We start from the raw sequence: 21,355 nt of genomic DNA on the forward strand, positions 1-21,355 counted from the left end.
GAGAAAACATTATACATCTGAATGCACTTTTAATCCCAGTACATTATTTATGTTAATATGGCTTTAAATATTGCATTGAAGCAAAAAAAAAATAAAAAAAAATCAATTAAAGGAAACACATTCACACATAAACTAGAACATTATTAAAAATTATTAGCAATAACAGCAATATTTTATTCATTATTTAGAGTGAATAATATATACAGAGAAAAGAGCAGCTGCTGAAAAACACAACCAGCATTAGTGTATCTTGTAGCATATTTTCTAAGAAAACACTATCCAAGGCGCATAAACTTGGGGGGAAAAAAGGGCTGTGGTGGTAGGAAGTGGGGGCAAGTTGATAAATTCAACATAACACAAAAATGCCTGAGATAAGCATAAAGGCACTAAAAGATACACATAACATTACACCATGCCAATATTAATTATAAAAAATTAGCATGTCAAAGAAAACCAAGTAAATATGCATGCAATAAGTGAAAGATTCTCTTAGAGACATTAAACCTTGCATTGGGTGTGAATACATTTTTAATATCTCTCCCTCAACCCAAAAGAATTTCTGAAAAATATAAAGCAACAAACTGAGTCCTTTATTCATAATGGAAAATGCTTTTTCTTTCCTTTTTATATTTATACAACACTTGAAATTCAGCACCATTATGAGCCTTGGAAACAATCCCTTGTTAACAATCACTGTATCGTAAAAAAAAAAAAAATCCAGATCAAGTAGTGAGTAGAATGGCAAATTTACAAATTACTGTGATAAGCTGCAATTCAGGCAAATATATGCCATTAAAATACTTTGACAAGTTTAATATCACATAATCTTTAATACAGCAAAGTTATAAGGAGAGGAATTACATCACATGTTTCACATACAAAGAATAAGCTGGTATTTCCAATGCTGAGGGTGATAACTATTTGGACCATTGTAGAAATATGACATTCATTTATTGAAAACAAAAATATTTTTGATCTCAAAATGGACCAAATAATATATATGCTACAAAGGCACTTATTCTTTGAAAGAGCATGTAATTATGCAATGCTAGCAAACCCCCAAGTATTCAAACACTATAAGCATGTGCATATAACTAAAAAATGTTAAACCCTAAGTACAGCACTGCTCAATAAATTACTTTTGATGAAAAGTTAGAAGGAAAAAATATTCACATGATATGCAAGATTTATAGTTTTAAAAATTAAAGGAGTTATTTAGCCTCAGAACAAAATAAATTATAAATAAATTTGATTACAGAAAAAAAGTGCAGTTTAAGAAGAGGCATGTAAACAAATAAGGTATAACAACTGTTTTTAGACAATTTTCTGATGGGTTTCAAAAGTGAAGTATACAACTTTCACCAATTAATATGTAATAATTTATTGTATCAACAAAAAATATGTTTTGTATTAATTACACACAAATATTTATTACTTAAAAGTGTAATGTCACACTATAGTATTCCATTAAAATTAAATAAAACTAAAAAATATTTTTGTATGTAGGGTCAAAGAATCAAAAATAGATAATTACATATTACTTTTCATACTTATTACACAATAAGTAGAGAGGAATCACAATTGTTTAAGATTCAAATTAACTATGACTGCAATTGTTAAGTCAATTTGTTAAAAATAACAATATGCAAATAACTTTAGGTAAAATAAAACATAAAATCACAAGTCTTTCAAGCATATTGCCAAGGTTAAATTTTCATATTATACAAAAGAAACTAGCTATCATAGAACATCCCCACTTCCTCATTTTCCAAATGTGCATATGTTTAGAATCTAGGTATGGTTAAGGCACACCCATTTCTAGCCAAAGTAAAGAAATATGGCTAGTAATGCTGCACAGACATTAGTTTTGAAGACACAATAAAATCAATCTCAAAATTTAAAAAAAAAAAAGGCTTGCAACAGATTTCATAACAATGTATGCAAAACTTTAGAATTCTTTTCAAAAGAAACCAATCATTATAGTCAGACTAATTAAATGTACACATCTTTTATTATTAAGCTGTATATTTCATAAATAAAATATTTTTAAATAAATTTTTTTTGCAATATTATTAGACAAAGGAGAAAAATTTACTTCTTTGGTAATGTAACAAAGTATGGCTTAACTGTGTTTATGAAATATGTCTTTTAGCAATCTACTGCTAAAAACAGAAGATGCATTACTCAATAAAAATAATCTTTATAATCTATTAAAATTCTGAACCAATATGAGAAATATAGCATTAGAACTATACAAAAATCTTAATCTGAAATAATGAAGACTTGCCTGAAGAATTTTTTTCTTTTTATACTATATATAATACAGCTAAATTACAAGTTCCACATTCTCAAACTACTTGCATAGAACGCAGGAAAATAATTGTGTTGTGGAAGACAGCCCTAAACCATGCAACACTCAATATTCCTCATTAAATATTTCCACTAATAAAAGCTTTTGAATAATATACAAAGATAGTTATTTCAATGGAATACTAAAACTTTTGTAATCAAGTTTTAACCTTCCATAACAACATTTTCATGTGTCAGGGGAGGGAGAGAAATACTGGAAATCCATGCAAAAACAAAGTAAGCATACTGAATCTTAACAGTTCTAAAATATTAAATAAAAATATCAAATGAAACCCGAGGTCAAATCAAACCAGTTCACTCAATAATTTCAATGACAAATTTATGCTTATTATGCTAAAGAAATTTTAACCATGTTGCCTAAAACAATGTTCATTATAATAACTTATAACATCCCAAATGCATTGTTTTTATTTTTTGAACATTTAAAAATTGTCTTAAAAAAAAAACATTCAGCCCATAGTGAATTACACATTCTCTGCATTCCTCATTTAAAAAAAGAATGTACACTGTACACTCAGTATTACAGAAATATGTTCATGTTTAATGAGTTAAGTAACATTATAAAGCACATATCATAATGGAATTTCATTCATATGCATCTGGAAAAACCTGGCTCACTTCTCCTTTCTTTCTAATGATAAACCAATGTGCACGCTATTCAACATATTAAACAAAGCACATAACTTAACCACTTAAAACTAAATTTCAATCGATTCATGTCAGTCATCAAAATTTTGGGACAAAAGGAAGTTTGCAGCTAAATTTTCATTTTTATCACATGCAAAGTAAGCCTGCACAACTAGATATTCAGGAAAACCAAGTGCTTTTAGCTGAAAAAAAAAAAAATGCAAATTTATTAAATGCAATTGTATTTAAATAAGAAAAGTTTTAATTAAAACAATAAAATTAGCTAGTCTTAAATAAAGAAAATTCAATTTTCTCAAAATAAAGTTTTCCAATTTTTTTCTCATCAAATCCAAATGTCTTAATCTATTATTGTAATGTAATGAACTATCAATAAAATCATTTTCTTGTAATTTAAATCTAGATCATAAGTGAGGTTGCTGAAAGGTTAAGGCTGGATAACTATCTGCATTCTAGTCCAATGTCCTATCTTCAACTTCCAGCAATGCATAATATTAATAGATACTCAACTAGCTAATGAATGAGTGAAAATGGGTTACCAATTTGTGATAACCCACACACAAATATAATGATACATGATCCAATGCCACTATCTTATTATACAGCTAAATTACAATATGTGTGTAGAGGCTTAAGTGCTGTGAGGACATCATGTTGGAGGCTTAATGGATTTTTTCAACACTCAAAAAGAATTAAAATAGAATTTAATACTTCCTATATTTCGTCCTAGTCACTAGGACATCTATCTACGGGGATTGCAAAAACAATTAATGTAACATATACACAAATAACAAACAATACTAAGCCCAACCACGTGGGTGACACTAAAGTCCTATCTAGGTAGAGCACCCTCTAAGGGCAGTAGTAGGTGGCCTGGAATGTAAGGTGGGAACTCTGGTGATGAGTGTTTCCCAAATCTTCGGAAGCTTAATGCAACCGTATTTATTGAGATTTGGTTGGTTTTTGAGAGCTGCTGCTGCTGCTAAGAAAGGTCTCTCTTTCTTGAATTTGCTGTGGTGGAGCATGGTAGTTTTCTTCCATGATACCCTGTGGGTGGTGTCCAAAACATGGTCAGCCAAGCCTGAATGGCCATAGTTGTGTTTGAAGATGTAAGACTTGTGTTCCTCTAGACGGATGGATGCTGATCTGCCTGTCTGTCCAAAGTAGGCCAGCTTACAGGAACAGGGTACTTTGTAAACTCCAGGCAGAGAGAGAGGAGGGAGCTGATCTTTCGTAGAACGGATAAGGGTAGCAAGTTTGCGGTGGGGCTTATATGCTGTGTGTAGGTTGTACTGTTTTAGTATCTTGGCTATTTTTTCGGATGTGCCACGGATGTAGGGTATGGTGATGGCATTTTTAAAATCTTGTTGACGAGAAGGACAGGGAATGGGGGAGGAGTTGATTATTTTTTTGATACTGTGATCGCTGTAGCCATTGGAGAGGAAAGTGCTGTGTATGTGGTTAAGCTCAGTAATGAGGGCGGTTCCACTGGAACAAAGATTGTGGGCTCTCTTGGTAAGAGTTTTAATAATGCCATATTGTTGAGAGGGGTGGTGGTGGGAGAGTTTGTGAATGTATCTGCCTGTGTGTGTGGGTTTTCTGTATACGGTGAAGGTAAGTGTATCATTAGGCAGGCGTGTGACTAAGGTGTCTAGGAAGGGTAAACAATTGTTCTTTTCCTTTTCCATAGTGAACTGGATTCTTGGATGTAGACTATTGAGATGACTGAGGAAGGAGTCTAACGTGTCTGGGCCATGAGGCCAAATAGAGAACACATCATCTACATATCTTAGCCAGATAGAAGGTTTGAGTGGGGGCTGAGTCTATGGCTCGTTTTTCGAAAAACGAGCCATAGACACCACCCACAGGGTATCATGGAAGAAAACCACCATGCTCCACCACAGCAAATTCAAGAAAGAGAGACTTTTCTTAGAAGCAGCAGCAGCTCTCAAAAACCAACCAAATCTCAATAGATACGGTTGCATTAAGCTTCCGAAGATTTGGGAAACACCCATCACCAGAGTTCCCCCCTTACATTCCAGGCCACCTACTACTGCCCTTAGAGGGCGCTCTACCTAGATAGGACTTTAGTGTCACCCACGTGGTTGGGCTTAGTATTGTTTGTTATTTGTGTATATGTTACATTAATTGTTTTTGCAATCCCCATAGATGTCCTAGTGACTAGGACGAAATATAGGAAGTATTAAATTCTATTTTAATTCTTTTTGAGTGTTGAAAAAATCCATTACGCCTCCAACATGATGAGCTAAATTACAAGTTTTGCACACTCAAGAACGTGCCCAGAAAACAGCTATATTGTGAAAAAGCACTCCGAAATAATATACAAAGTTATGCAGTTTGTATAAGTTTTAGCCTGCCATAATATTTTAATAAGTGCATGTTGGATGGGAGAGGGGAGGTATTGGAAATCTATGCAAAAACAAAGAATGGATACTTATGCTGAATCTTGAGTTTTGAAATATAACTATGAAACCAGAGGTCAAACTAGATCATTAATGAATTACAATAATAAACTTGCTTATGATAAAGAAATAATAACTACATTAAACACACAAAAGAAAATTCAGAACACCATAGTGGACACAAGAAGTTAAAGAAGAAGTCCAAGAAAAGAAGAAAGCATAACAAAAGTTCCTAGCAAGTAAATTAGCATATGCCATAAAAGAATACAAAGAAAAATGTAAGCATGCTAAGCTATCTGTAGAAGTAGCTAAACAAGTCATGGGATTGATTGATTGATTGATTTGTGGTTTTATGGCACAAGGACAGCAAAGGTCATACTGTGCTAGGACACAGGACTTCAGTAAGAATACAGAAGGTAAACGTCAGATAGGTGGCGAAGTGTTCGAGAGGCAATTGAAAAAGCTTAGAAATGAAGAAAGTACTATAAAAGGTGATATGAAAACTGAATATACACATATCCCAGATGTCTGGAGTAATTACTTTGTAAGACTATCAAATAAAACAAGCAGTAACAGAACAGTAATAGAATATTTTCAAGGAATGCAAACAGGACTATATATCAATACCCGAGGTAAAAAAAGCCATCAGAAAAATGTGGAAAGGCAGCTGAAGTAAGAGGGACGACCAGAAAGTACGTTCTGTTTTTAAATATTTTCACTGCAGCGCTGCAATCACAATGGTGCACATGCATGTCGAGTTTGATTCCTTAGCAAGGCATTGGTGCCATTTTCAGACATGAAGGAAGGACAGGTGTGCACGATGACGAATGCACGCAACCCCTGAATCCAAACAACAGTCCATGGAGTGGAGGCACACCTCATCACCACTCAAAACAAAATTGAAGACAACGGTTTCCACTCAGAAAATCATGTGCACTGTGTTTTGGGACAGACAAGGAATTTTGCTGGTCGACTTCTTGGGTCAAGGCTTCACAATCAACACAAGTATGTACTACCAAACCATTTAGAAACTACGTCATGCAATCCAGAATAAATGACATAGCATGCTTACCAGGGACGTTGTTTTGATTAATGATAATGCCCACCCACACATGGAAGGGCGTAACACAACTTCTCTCCACCTTTGGCTGAGAACAATTCCGTCATCCCCCCCCCCCCCCCATATAGTCCTGACCTCGCGCCAAGTTACTCACCTGTTCAAACATCGGAAATGCTTCTATGGTAGCCAGCGGTTTCAAGACGACAAGGTCAAAGAATCAGTCAATAGGTGGTTTTGCGTCACAGGTGACAACCTTCTATGACAAAAATATATAACTCTTGGTGCCCCATTATGATAAGTGCCTGAACAATGGCAGAAATTATGTAGAAAAGTAGTAAAAGATGTCTACTTTAATTTACAATAAAGTTTTTTGTAAGTATATTTTTGCTTCTCTGACAGCCCATCAGAACTTACTTGCTGGAAGTCCCTCATAGATGACATTCAACCAAAATGCTCAAATATGGAGGTATAAATGTTTTGCAATTACAGTTCCCATTTATAAAAAAGGGAATAAAGCTGAATGTGAGAATTGGAGGAATTTCTATATTAAGTATTCCAGGTAAGAGAAAAATTGTGGAAGAGAAACTTGGAGAAGAAACTGGGTTCATGCCAAATAGAGGTTGTCAAGATCAAATTTTCATTTAAAGATAAATGGTTGAGAAATCATGGGAATGTGATAACTTTTGTAGATCTAGAAAAGGCATATGATAAGATGCTCAGAGAAAAGCTTTACAAAACACCACAATTATATGGGATAAATGGAACATTATACACAACAGTACATGGTGTATAATGTTCTAAGTTCTAAGTCAGCAATTAGAAGTGAAAGAAATACAGGAAGGTGGTTTGATGAAAAATCAGAGATAAGACAAGGATGCCATCTATGTGGATAGCATTATGATATGAAGCAGTATTTAAACCTGATATTAGAATCTGGTGTCAAACTTGGCTTTGCTTTATGCAGATGATGTATCCTAAACACATTCAGTGAAAGTTAACAGGAGCCTCTAACTAAACTGAATTAGAGCTATAACAAATTTTGGCATGAAAATCAGCAATAAAAAGAGGTAGAAACATAGAAAACCCCAGTTGCATTCTCAATAAAGAATCTATAGAACAAGTAAGATATTTCAGCTATTTTGATACAGTTTTTATGAAGATGGCAAATTAAATTTGGAAATAGACAAGAAATTATTTGGGATAAGAGAGAAATTAGCCAAAACCTAGCAAACCAGCTATATACAAGACAGTATTTAAATCAGTTTTAAGTTATGGATCTGAGAGTAGGGTTAGAAATAAAGCACTTGATCAAAGATTAGAGGCCTTAACAAATGGCATTAATAGCAGATCATATTAAAAATGAAGACATTAGGAAAGAACTTCACAATTTTGCATTCAAGAATTGTGTAAGCAGGGCTAATCTAAGGTGGTATTGGTCACTTACACAGAGTTGCAGAAGAAAGGTTAGCAAAACAGGTGTTTGATCCCAAGATGACAAAAAAAAAAGGACCCAGAGGAAGATCAAGATCCAGGTGGATTGATTCAGGCAGAAGTGCCGTAGGAGAATAAAATATTAGATATGACAGTAATAGACTAATTTGGAGAAAAATTAGTGACAGGAGAGTGATAAATAGGTGAAAAACTTCACATGGAGAGAAGAGGCTAGGAATAAGAAAAGTCTCATTGACTATGTTATTGTTGATAGTGATGTTTTCTCCCTGGTGCAGGACACCAGAGTGTACAGAGGATTTGAAATTGGAAGTGATCACTATTTAGTCTTGAGCAGGATAAAATTGAATTTCATATTGAAAAGAATAACATGTAAGAAAGTTTTAAAGCGAATAAAAGTTGAGCAGCTCTCAGATGTGAACTGTAGACTAAAATACAGAAAGATTATTGAAAAGAAAATGAAAGAGTTTGAGAACAGGAATCAAACCTTGGAGATTCAGTGGCAAACTCTGAAGAAAACATTGATTGATTCTGCCAGAGAGGCATGTGGTGAGGTTGTGTGCAAGGTTAAAAAAAATCAGAACTCCCTGGTGGACACACAAAGTTAAAGAGGCAGTGAAGGAAAAGAAGAAAGCATATCAAAAGTTCCTGGCAAATAAGTCAGCTTTTACTCTTACAGAATACAGAGACAAATGGAAGAAAGCTAAACAGTGTGTAAAACTAGCTAAACAAAAGTCATGGGAGGACTTTGGCAAGAATATAGAAAATAAATATCAAGAAGGTGGCAAAATATTCTGGAGGTTGTTGAAGAAGCTTAGGAATGGAGGAAAGAGTGCTGTAAAAGGAATTAGAGATGATAAAGGTGAAATGAAAACAGGAGAAAAAGATATCCTTGAAGTATGGAGTAATTACTTTGAAAAACTGCTAAATGAAACAAGCAGTGATGACAGCACAGTGATAAAAAACACTGACCAGGCATGCAGTCAGGAATACATATCCATACTTGAAGTAGAAAAAGCCATCAAAGGCTTGAAATGTGGAAAGGCAGCAGGAGTAGATGATATTCGACCAGAAATGCTGAAGTATGGTGGTATAAGAGTCTTACAGTGGCTGCACTGCATAGTTCAGAAAGCCTGGACAGAGGGACGAATTCCCGATGATTGGAGTAGAGCTCTCATAGTACCCATATATAAAAAGGGAAATAAAACTGAATGTGAGAATTACAGAGGTATTTCCCTACTGAGTGTTCCTGGAAAGATCTATGCAAGTATACTTGAGAAACGGTTGAGAAGAATTGTGGAAGAAAAGCTTGGTGAAGAACAAGCTGGATTCAGGCCAAATAGAGGCTGTCAGGATCAGATCTTCACTTTACGACAAATAGTCGAGAAAGCAATTGAATATAACAAAGATCTGTATTTAAGTTTTGTTGATTTGGAAAAGGCATATGACAAGGTGCCAAGAGAGAAGCTATTCAATACGCTGCAGTTATATGGTGTCAATGGGGCATTATATCAAGCAATACTTAGTCTTTATTTGAGTTGTGAGTCAGCAGTTAGAATTGAAGGAAGTACAGGAAGATGGTTTAATGTTAAATCTGGTGTGAGACAAGGATGTACATTATCCCCTCTGTTATTCATTATCTATATGGATCACATTATGAAGGAATGTGGTATTAAACCTGATATCAAAATTGGAGATGTTAATGTCAGCTCTTTGCTTTATGCGGATGATGTTATACTTCTAAATAAATCCGCTACAAGTCTGCAAGATTCTCTGACTAAATTGAATAGCTGTTGTAATAGATATGGTATGAAGGTCAGCAATAAAAAGACAAAGACAATGAAAATAGGCAGAATCATTGAAAATGTCAACTGTGTTGTGAATGGAGAACCTGTGGAACAAGTAAAACATTTCAGCTACTTAGGCACAATTTTTACTGAAGATGGTAAACTAAATATAGAAATAGACAACAGAAGCAGCAGAGCTGGTATCGTTGGAAGTCAATTGAATAAATTTATATGGAATAAGAAAGAAATTAGTCGGAACACTAAATTAGTTGTATACAAGACTGTGTTCAAACCAATTTTAACTTATGGATCTGAGAGCTGGGTCAGAAGTAAAACACTTGACCAAAGACTAGAGACCGCAGATATGAGAGTCCTGAGAAAGATTAGAGGCGTGAACAGATGGCATGAATGGCAATATCATATTAAAAATGAGGATATTAGGAAAGAACTTGACATTGTCAGCATCCAGGAATGCGTTAGCAGAGCTAATCTCAGATGGTATGGTCACTTAAATAGAATGGGAGAGGAAAGATTAGCAAAACAAGTGTTCTCTGCCAGGTTGGCAGGAAAACGACCCAGAGGAAGACCAAGATATAGGTGGATTGATACGGTACAAAGTGCCTTAGACGATAGAAATACAAGATCTGATAATGTTGGAGTCTTGACAAGTAACAGACTGATTTGGAGGAAAATTGTAGATAGGAAGTTAGTAATGATGTAATTTTTTCATGTAGTACTGTCATATCCTGTACACCCCTTGAGGGTACATGGCAGGAATTTGATGATGATGATGAGTGATAAATAATGTAAACTTAATCATGTATTGCTGTCATTAGTAATCAGGAAACTGATAATGGTTAAATGAAACAGTATTGTTTTATTATTTTTTTTTTTAAGCGGAAGGAAGAAGAGGAAATGTTTAAAATTATACTTCTTTTAAAAAACGCTTTCAAATATTCATCCCATACTGAATATTTGATATATATTCCTGATATAAAAAAAAAAAAAAAAAAAAAAAAAAATGTCCAAACACATAATGAAATTTCCTTCATATGCATAGGAAGAAAAAACACACTGGCTTACTTCTTTTTCATACCCATGATAAAAGCTTAGAAACAGCGAAGTGTATTAGTATTGTACAAGAAATCAGTAATGTAAAATATAAAAAAACAAAAGATAAGAACAGTGGCAGAAAAATATCTGGGAATGGATATTTTTCTGCCATAAAAAAAATGAAGTTAACTGTATTTAGTAAAATCTCTCAAAAGTCTGAAATTTGGGAAACTACTGAAGCAGACTACAGACCAAAAAATGCTTAAATGTGGAGGTATGAAAGTTTTAGTTTCGCTGTATTATTCAAGACTTTCATAGTATTCATCTATTAAAAACAAAAAATCAGCAGAATTTGAGAATTATAGAAGAACTCTCCTAATGAGCATTCCAAATAAGATAAGATTCATGCAATCATACATAAAGATACTAAGAAAAATATGGAAAATAAAACTGAGGAATGAGATGGGATCAAATAAGAACTGTAAAGACTAATATATATATAATTTTTTTTTTTAATCAACTTTAAAGCAAACAGTCAAGAAATCACGGGAATTTAAATGTGTGTAAATTTTACAGAGATGGGAAAAGCCCTCCAAAAATGCCAGGTATATGGTGTATACGAAATATTATACAAAACAATACAGGCAGCCCTCTGTTTACCTCGATTGCCTGCGCATGCTTTCTTACTGTAGTGTGGTTGACTGAGAAATGACACTAGCAGGCACTCTAGTGTTTTAATGTTGAATCTACCTAATTGTTCTATTTAATTTTTTTTATGTACATACGTATTTAAACTGATAAAGTACATAATTACATACCATGTCTGATAATAGAAGTGCAGAAAAATTAGCAGAACTGGGTGTTAAGAAGGTGCGGAAATCAATCACACTTGAAAAGAAGATGGAGGTGATTTGAAGAATGGAAGATGGGCAGACACGTGCTAATGTCTGTAGAAGTATGAACTTACCTCCAGACTGTTACTAAAATTATGAAAAATGCAGATAGAATAAAATAGTCTGTGCAACAATCTACAGCAGTACTAAATGCAAAAGATGCAAGTTATAGCAGGGGTAAACTTCATGAAAAAATGGAAAAATTATTATCATTATGGATGGATGACTTGAATCAGAAAAACATTCCTCTGACGCAGGCTATTATAACTGAGAAAGCAAAAACAATTTTTGAGGATCTTAAAAAGACAGATGGAGGTGAAGAAACATTTTTAAGAAGCAAAGGTTGGTTCGTGAGATTTAAGTCTCAAAATAAGTGCGATAGTGTCAAATTATGTGGTGAGGCGGCAAGTGCAGATGTTGCAGCAGCAGCTGCATTTCCTAAAGAATTTCAAGACTGTGTAGAACAAGGAAGTTATCCTCCTGATCTCATTTTTAATGTTGATGAGACTGGGCTTTAATGGAAAAAATTGCCATCACGCACCTTCATTTTCTGTGAAGAACATTCTGCTCCAGGTTTTAAAGCTGCAAAAGACAGACTTATGCTTTTGTTGGGTGCAAATGTCTCCGGAACTTTTGTAGCTTAAACCAATGTTGGTGTACCATTCGGACACCACGTGCCTTCAAGGGTCTAAAAGCCATGCTGCCAGTCTATTGGAAATGGAACAAGAAAGCTTGGTTACACAACGTTTTTATAGATTGGTACACAAATTATTTTTGTCCTACCATGCTTTGCTTCTGTAAAGAAAATGATTTGCCAGCCAAGGCATTGCTTCTCTTGGATAATGCCCCTGGACATCCTCAAAACCTTGTTGAAGTAAGAACACCATTGGAGGTCAAGGTTGTTTACATGCCCCCAAACACTTTGGGGGCATGCAAATTGCTTTTGGAACCGTTGGTTCCAAAACCGTTGGATCAGGGGATTATATCAATCTTCAAAGCCTATTACCTCTGTATAACATTTATGGAAACGGTAAGAGTCTTGGACACTTCAGGAAAAACTATTGGCAGTCATTCGATATTTTGAAGGGCATTAACAATATCGAGGCAGCTTGGAACGACATGTCAGCAAAGTGTTTAAAAGGAGCAAGGCAAAAACTTCTTCCAGCATTTATGCACGACTTCGAGGAATTAGAGCAAGAGGAGGAGAATGTTATTGAAGATGTTACCAAGCTTGCGGGAGAGGTGGGATTGTACGATATTACAGCTGAAGATGTGACAGAAGTCTTAGAGCCATGATAAACTGCTTTCCAATGAAGACTTAAAAGAATTAGCCGAACAATTAAGTCAACATCCAAAGGAGGAGAAAGAAAACGAAGAAGGTCCTCTGAGAGATATGAAAATGGCCGATTTACAGCGTATCCTTGCAAGCATAGAGACATTGACTGATGAACTCTGCGAAATGGACCATGATTGGGAACAGAGTGTGAACGTAAAAAGGAGTGTAATGGCATCTATTCGACCTTACACTGAACTCCTTAAAGAAAGAAAATCTACGCAGTTAACACTAGAATTTTTTTTTTAAAAAAAGTGGGTGATCCGAAACCAAGAACTTCAACATAGAAATATGTAATATCTTTTCAAAGTTTCATATTTTTTCTATATAATTTTGTTTTGTTTTCATTATTAATAATTTTATTTTAACAAATATATATGTATGTATTATCAAAGCTTTAAATATAATAATGTTACACATACTTCATGTGCATATTTTTTGTCTGTGCAGAACATAACTTCATACCTCCCATTAAAATTGGGTTCGTTTTATGCCCGTTTTTTCAGGAACGGAACTGAGGTGTAAACCGAGGGCTGCCTGTACAGTAAGCTGTAAGCGAACAGAATTACATAAGACTGATTTGATATAAAATCAGACTGTAAAACAAGAGTATATATTATCCCCACAGTTATTCATTAAAATGAAGATATTCAACTTTGCTATTTACTTCATGAGATATGTAATACATATACTTCTAAATTCCAATACACAAGTTTTCAGGATTTGAAAGCTGAAAAACTGCTGTAACACAATTTGATATGAACTTCAGAAATAAAAAAAATACTATGCAAACAGGTAGGCATAGAAAATATCAACTGCAATTGACCTAAGAGCAAGTCAATTATTTCAGCTATTTAAGCACAATTTTTAGTGAAGATGGTAATTAAGTATGAAAATATTAAATACAGCAATGTCTAAAAGAACACTAACTTGCAGGAATAAGGAATTTTTTTCCCCACAAGGCTTTGATGAGATCATATCTGCTAATGTGCAGAGTTATGGTCAACTTGTATTCCAAGACATGACAAAGATTATAATTGGCCTAGGGAACTGTTCATATCAGGGAAGACAGGGAATATGGTCTTCAAAGTTTTAGCAGAAGAGAAAATATGTTAATCTTAAAAATTCCCAACAAATTCCATCTTTGTTGAAGACTAGAGGATTTTTTCTAACAGAAATGACATAAAAAAATATTCAAAGAAAAAGATGGCAACATAAAATAAATACAAAATAAAAGCAGAATTCATATATTAAACTGCTTGCCAGAGTATTTTAGTTTGTGTTGCAGCCACTGAATCACAGCATATGGGACTCTTGTTTTCTTACACTCTGTTTCATAGCTTATACTGTTCATGGTTTTCATTTTTATTTCACATTGTTTAAACCAATTTTTAAATAAGATTAAATTGGTTCATCTTGATAAGATCAAATTGCTTCCATTGGTTGATGGAAGCTGTCCAAGCAGAACGAAGCAATAGCAGTAGAGCAGCAAGCTATGTTAAAACTATGCTTTATTTTGAGTATCGCAATGGGTAAAAAAATCCATTCTGTCTTCTCTTTGATGAGAAGACCAACAAATTACACTTCCCACCCTTCTCTGCGAATTTAACGAAGGTTTATATACCATGCCATATATGAAGGCAACAAGTGAGTGCCGTTGAAAAGTTCATAACAGAGTGACTATACAGCATTTCTTTATATGGCTATGAAAATTATGCATCTAAGAACATCCAAATCAAAGCAATTTATAAACAATTCCACTGAAAGGAATTTGTGCATTTAAGAACTATACTGAAATCAGTATATTACTGACAACAAAGTAAGAAGGACATTTTTGCTGTTATCATAGTAGTCAAACTGATTTCTAACCATGTGCCAGCAAAAACTGTTTGGCAGATTGACTGTTTACTTTATGCTACAATGTAATGGATAGATTTGGTTATGAAAATATAGGGCCACACAGATAAAGGTAAACATTTGTTTCATTACATTAATAAAACAGAACTTAGTTAAGATGTTCACAAAAATAAATTAATTCAAATATTTCCATCCCTCTACCCCATCCTGTACCAGACATTCTATCTAATACAGGATGCAGGTCTAAAGTCTATGTACAGCATGAACTAATTAGATTTGTACATTATCTTGTAATGGAAAAATTTGTTATGAATCAACATCTAGTAATGGCTATGATATGATTTATTTATATCTCAGCTAAAATCCACTAATAGTATTCCCCGTAAGAATCTGCTAATCAAAAATGCATTCAATGGGTAGTGGTGACAATTGCTTACCAAAATGGGTAAGAAAATGACTGATTGATTACAAAAAATACTCCTAACAAGATAGTTAGGAGTGAAGCACTCTAGGAGTAATTATTATAATTATTTTTATTTTTTTATGTCAATTGTTTGAAGCTGGGTTAGAATAATAAAAAGAAAGGAATTCAAAAATAAAATAAATAATAAAAAGCATTATTAAAGAAAAAAATGTAAATCTTTAAGTGAGCATTTTAAATAAGTTTACCCTTTCAATAGCTTCCTGATCTTGGGGAGAAACTTGAACATAGCCTCCTTCGCCAGGACTACCACTCTGATCACTGGATCTCTCTCTTTCCCGTTCTCTCTCTGTAACAGCCCCTGTCTGTTCTGAATGTTCTGTACTATCACTCAATGATTCATTTAGCATTCTTAAGAATTCACCTTGATTCTGTGATATTATCTGTAATAAATGAGGATTACTCTGTCCAAGTTGTTGCAATACAGTATTTAGCAGTTGAGGATTCTGCTGCAGGATTTGTCTCATTTGCTGAAACTGAGGCTGTGACTGTAAATAGGCTAAACTGTCAGCTGTAATTTTAAAGAAAGTTCTTTTAGAATTAGCACTATTTTCACTTACTTCATGTAAAAAATATTTTTGTATATAATGAGAAATGGTGAATAGAATAGCATAGTTTTTTATATTTAAAATTCACTAAATCCTCACTTATCAAATGAATTTTCCATTGTTCTTTTTCCTAGTAAAGATTTAAAATTGCATAATGCTATTACACAAAATTTAATTTTTTTTAAGAACATCGACAGCAGATTAAGTTTTATTATATTTAAATATAATTATTATAATATGCTTATATGGAAGTTAAAGAGGCAGTGAAGGAAAAGAAGAAAGCATATCGAAAGTTCCAGCCAAATAAGTCAGCTTGTGTTCTTAGAGAATACAGAGACAAATGTAAGAAAGCTAAACACTGTGTAAAACTATCTAAACAAAAGTCATGGGAGGACTTTGGCAAGAACATGGAAAATAAATATCAAGAAGGTGGCAAAATATTCTGGAGATTGTTGAAGAAGCTTAGAAATGGAGGAAAGAGTGCTGTAAAAGGAGTTAGAGATAATAAAGGTGACATGAAAACAGGAGAAAAAGATATCCTTGAAGTATGGAGTAATAACTTTGAAAAATTGCTAAATGAAACAAGCAGTGATTGCACAGTAGTAAAAAACACTCAACAGACATACAGTCAGGAATACATATCCATACTTTAAGTAGAAAATACCATCAAAGGCTTGAAATGTGGAAAGGCAGCAGGAATAGATGATATTCTACCAGAAATGCTGATATAAAAGTCTTAGTTACACTGCATAGTTCAAAAGGCCTGGACAGAGGGACGAATTCCCGATGATTGAAGTAGAGCTCTCAGAGTACCCATATATAAAAAGGGAAATAAAACTGAATGTGAGAATTACAGAGGTATTTTCCTATTGAGTGTTCCTGGCAAGATTAATGCAAGTATACTTGAAAAACGGGTGAGAAGAATTGTGGAAGAAAAGCTTGGTGAAGAACAAGCTGGATTCAGGGCCAAATAGAGGCTGTCAGGATCAGATCTTCACTTTACGACAAACAGTTGAGAAAGCATGGGAATATAACAAAGATCTGTATTTAAGTTTTGTTGATCTGGAAAAGGCATATGACAAGGTGCCAAGAGAGAAGCTATTCAATACACTACAGTTATATGGTGTCAATGGGGCATTATATCAAGCAATACTTAGTCTGTATTTGAGTTGTAAGTCAGCAGTTAGAATTGAAGGAAGTACAGGAAGATGGTTTAATGTTAAATCTGGTGTGAGACAAGGATGTACATTATTCCCCCTGTTATTCGTTATCTATATGGATCACATTATGAAGGAAAGTGGTATTAAACATGATATCAGAATTGGAGATGCTAATGTCAGCTCTTTGCTTTATGCGGACGATGTTATACTTCTAAATAAATCCGCTACAAGTTTGCAAGCTTCCCTGACAAAATTGAATAACTGTTGTAATAGATATGGTATGACGGTCAGCAATAAAAAGACAAACACAATGAAAATAGGCAGAATCTTTGAAACTGTCAACTGCGTTGTGAACGGAGAACCTGTGGAACAAGTACAACATTTCAGCTATTTAGGCACGATTTTTAGTGAAGATGGTAAATTAAATACAGAAACAGACAACAGAATCAACAAAGCTGGTATGGTAGGAAGTCAATTGAATAAATTCATATGGAATAAGAGAGAAATTAGTCAGAACACTAAATTAGCTGTATACAAGACAGTGTTCAAACCAGATTTAACTTATGGATCTGAGAGCTGGGTCAGAAGTAAAACACTTGACCAAAGACAAGAGACCGCAGATATGAGAGTCCTGAGAAAGATTAGAGGCGTGAACAGATGGCATGAATGGCAATATCATATTAAAAACGAGGATATTAGGAAAGAACTTGACATTGTCAACATCCAGGAATGTGTTAGCAGAGCTAATCTCAGGTGGTATGGTCACTTAAACAGAATGGGCGAGGAAAGTTAGCAAAACAAGTGTTCTCTGCCAGGATAGCAGGAAAACGACCCAGAGGAAGACCAGGATATAGGTGGATTGATATGGTACAAAGTGCCTTAGACAATAGAAATATAAGATCTGATAATGTTGCAATCTTGACAAGTAGCAGACTGATTTGGAGGAAAATTGTAGATAGGAAGTTAGTAATGATGTAAATTTTTCATGTAGTACTATGATATCCTGTAAACCCCTTGAGAGTACATGTCAGAAATTTGATGATGATAATACACTTATCATAATTTGATATTGTATATCTTTGTCATAACAAAAAGGCATTTCCATTAAGTTTGAAGACTTGCTGCTAGAGGCTCACACTAATCACTGCTCACAATATCCATCATATTTCTCTCTCTAAAAACTCAGTTATGGACAAAGCACACAACCACTTCTAGTGACCCATTCCACTCATTTGCCACTGATCAAGCAAAAATATCTACTCCCACTCTTGATAACCAATTTTACAGAAGAGATGAATCCATGTTGTCACATACTAAAAATTTTCTTCGTCACTGGCTCTAAAAATTCTTTTAATAACTCTTCTGTCATATCCCTCTCTTTTTAACATATTAATTAAACTTTGTAATCCATAAACTTTTCGTTTTTATAGGGAACACTCCACTGGACAGTTATCATTTTGATTACTCTTTTTCCATAATTTCCCTTATCCCAAAGAAACCCAAGCAACCAAATGTGAGCACCCCTATGACAAGAGGCATAATCCCTTATCCCCAATAAGGTGTTGCTTAGCATTCAAATGTTTTTTTTTTTTTTTTTTTTTTAAGCTATTTTGTCTACCATCACTTCCAAATCCCTGGTTTCAATTTCTTGGGATCTAGTTCCATCTTTGTACTACACCAGCAGGCTTTTCAACCTAAAATGCATAACTTGACGTTTTACCAAAGTAAATGGTAACTGTTATCCTTTGCCCTCTCCAGTTCAAAATCATCAGCAAACAGGTTATTCCATCCCCCAAATGATTTGCACTAATATACAAACTAAGCAGCAGCAGTACAAGTGCAGAATGTGTAGTATACAACTGGTCACTTGCCTTTTCTCTGATTTGACATCATATGCTACTCTGATGTCCATCAGTCTCTACACCATGTTTCATATGCTTCAATTTACATACTAGAGTCACCCCTTTGCAAAATCCAGCAATACCATGGTATAGCCACCTCTCTTATCTAACTGAACTTTCACTTTAATATAGTATATTATGGAGTACATTAACACACACCCCTCCATTACAAAGTTGCACTGTCCCATATAGAGTATCATATTCCTATCTACACATTCCTGAAATCAGCCCCTAAACCAACTTTTCCAATATCTTAAATACAAATGAGATACTGATTAGTCTACAATTTGCTATCTGTGTCATGAAGTACCATTGTAACAAACCATCCTTCTTTCTCTTGGGGACCTGAAAACGTTGAGACATGAATTAAACAGTTGGTCAGAGGTAGTACCAATATCCCATCCAATTATACAGATGCATTCACAATGAGATTTAATATTTTAAACATTGCCAAGTCATTACCTGTATTCTCATACTGGTTCCTGTCATGTAGGTCACAACCTATGTGACACCTTTTACATGACAGGCTAATTTAAGTACCTCTCAACACATACATGAATTCCATTTCCTTAGTCTCATGTACCAGTTCCTCCTCATAATCTAGGTCCTCTATAGCTGAAGTTTGCCCATAATTACTTGCAAAAGAGTGTTAAATTTGTTAAATCTGATGCTATTAACAAATGTTAAATTTGTTAATAGCATCAGAATCAGAGGTGTCAACTAAATATGCGACTGTTTCACCACCAGTAGGTGACAGTGATCGTGCCATACTGACCAGCGAGGCAGCAAAATACAGGGATGTTCCAGTTATGAAAGGCTACATAATAACTACAAAGCTGGAAATTATGACACTCAGGAGAATACTATGTTTGGTCTCATGGTATTAGTGAATGGAAGGATATCAGCCTTGCATGGGAAGCTTTAAAAAGATGTAGTATTTGAATGTATCGCTAGAGTTTGATGGAAAAAAGTATAGAGAGGAAGTGAAATGGATATGTAACCATATTAAGCAGAAAATTCATAAGGAATATCATGAAAATAAGGATGAGAGCAGTATAGCAAACTAAGTTTTGCATGTTGTACAGAAAGCTGTCACTATATGAAAAGAAGTAGGCTGTATAAGCTAAAGGCAACCCAAAAAATTATCACTATGCTGCAAGTAAAAGAACGATTTAATAACTTGCATTGGCTACTTATGACTTCTACATTACTTCAACCTTGGTATCTCTACTGGGTCTGGCTCCCACCAATGAGACCTCAATAAAGGTCGAAAAATGGATAAGACCACAATAAAGGGTCACTACCCGGTCTGGGTAGTGGCCCTTCCCATAATGCATGGCATTATACATGTCTGCAAGGAGATGTGCTTTGCATTATGGGATACTAAGGCAAGTAATATGAAATCATTACCCTCTATACACAAGTTGCTCAGACACGAATATATTCCATGCACAAAACATTGTTTCACTTCCTTGGTTAGAGGATTCAAACCAAGTATATTATATTTGGTTTGAATATTATGTGTTCCATTATATTGTGTGTCAGAAGCACACATGATCGTTCAAATAATGAGTGCCTGTTTGCTAAGATCTATCAACCTCAGTAGTATGTGTGTAACATGGCATACACAGCTGCTGCTGCTACTACTACTACATTGAAAGAAGAGATGGAGGTGCATCAGGAGCTTTTGTAGTATTATCATATTTACTCAAATATAACTCACCTTCGCATATATCTCTCATCCCTGATTTTACTTTATGTAAAAAGAAATTAAAAAGTTTCGCTTCGCTTATACCTTGCACACACAAAAAAAGTTTAAAACTTCAAGAAATAGATAGTCAATGTTTCTTTCTTTTAAGGTTACACTGTGATCAGCATTCATATTTTCTAATTTAGGGACACGAAATGTGTTGAAATGATTATTTTATTATTAATAAAGTAACACTTGACATTTCGACCCATGTATCGAGGTCATCATCAGAAGGATACATGTGTGTAGGAAACCTCTAGTGATAAAAAAATAAATAAATAAAATAAAATAAATTGAAAATAAATAATTAATAAATAAATTAAATAAAAAACTACAATAAACTCTGCTAAAGTCCTCCTGTACTAAGATTCTTCTGGATTTGTACAGTTCAGATTGTTATACAACAATTTTCTTCTAGACTTGTACAATTCAAGTTGCTATTGAATGTTAAGGGAGAAAAAAAAAAAAAAAAAAAAAAACTTTACAAAGTCTTCTCTATTGCAATTTTTCTTTAGCTTGTTCTGGTTGCTATAAAGGTTGCAAATGGGTCCTCCACATCCTTGGAATGGTTAGACCATCATTTCTGTTTTTGAAAACTGTCTCGGTTTTCAAAAAAGTGTGCCAATGCTATAAAAGAAAAAAACT

The 21,355-nt window shown here is 34.2% G+C and overlaps 1 protein-coding gene across 1 annotated transcript in view; it reads right to left on the minus strand.

Moving 5' to 3' along the window:
- Window positions 1-569: 569 nt before the first annotated feature.
- Window positions 570-21,355, minus strand: part of LOC150108622 (lysine-specific demethylase RAD23A-like) — a 120,942-nt gene continuing 100,156 nt past the window's right edge. Inside the window, exons 7-8 of the mRNA XM_090390892.1 lie at window positions 15,540-15,862; window positions 570-3,200 (exon numbers count right to left, since the gene is read on the minus strand). Of these exons, the coding sequence (XP_090247018.1) occupies window positions 3,090-3,200; window positions 15,540-15,862 (434 nt within the window). The 3' untranslated portion in view covers window positions 570-3,089. The remainder of the gene's footprint in view (window positions 3,201-15,539; window positions 15,863-21,355) is intronic.

Source organism: Typopeltis vanoorti, chromosome 3 (genome assembly GCF_054136105.1).
Source record: "Typopeltis vanoorti isolate ZY-2024b chromosome 3, IOZ_Tvanoo_1.0, whole genome shotgun sequence".
NCBI lineage: Eukaryota > Metazoa > Arthropoda > Arachnida > Uropygi > Thelyphonidae > Typopeltis > Typopeltis vanoorti.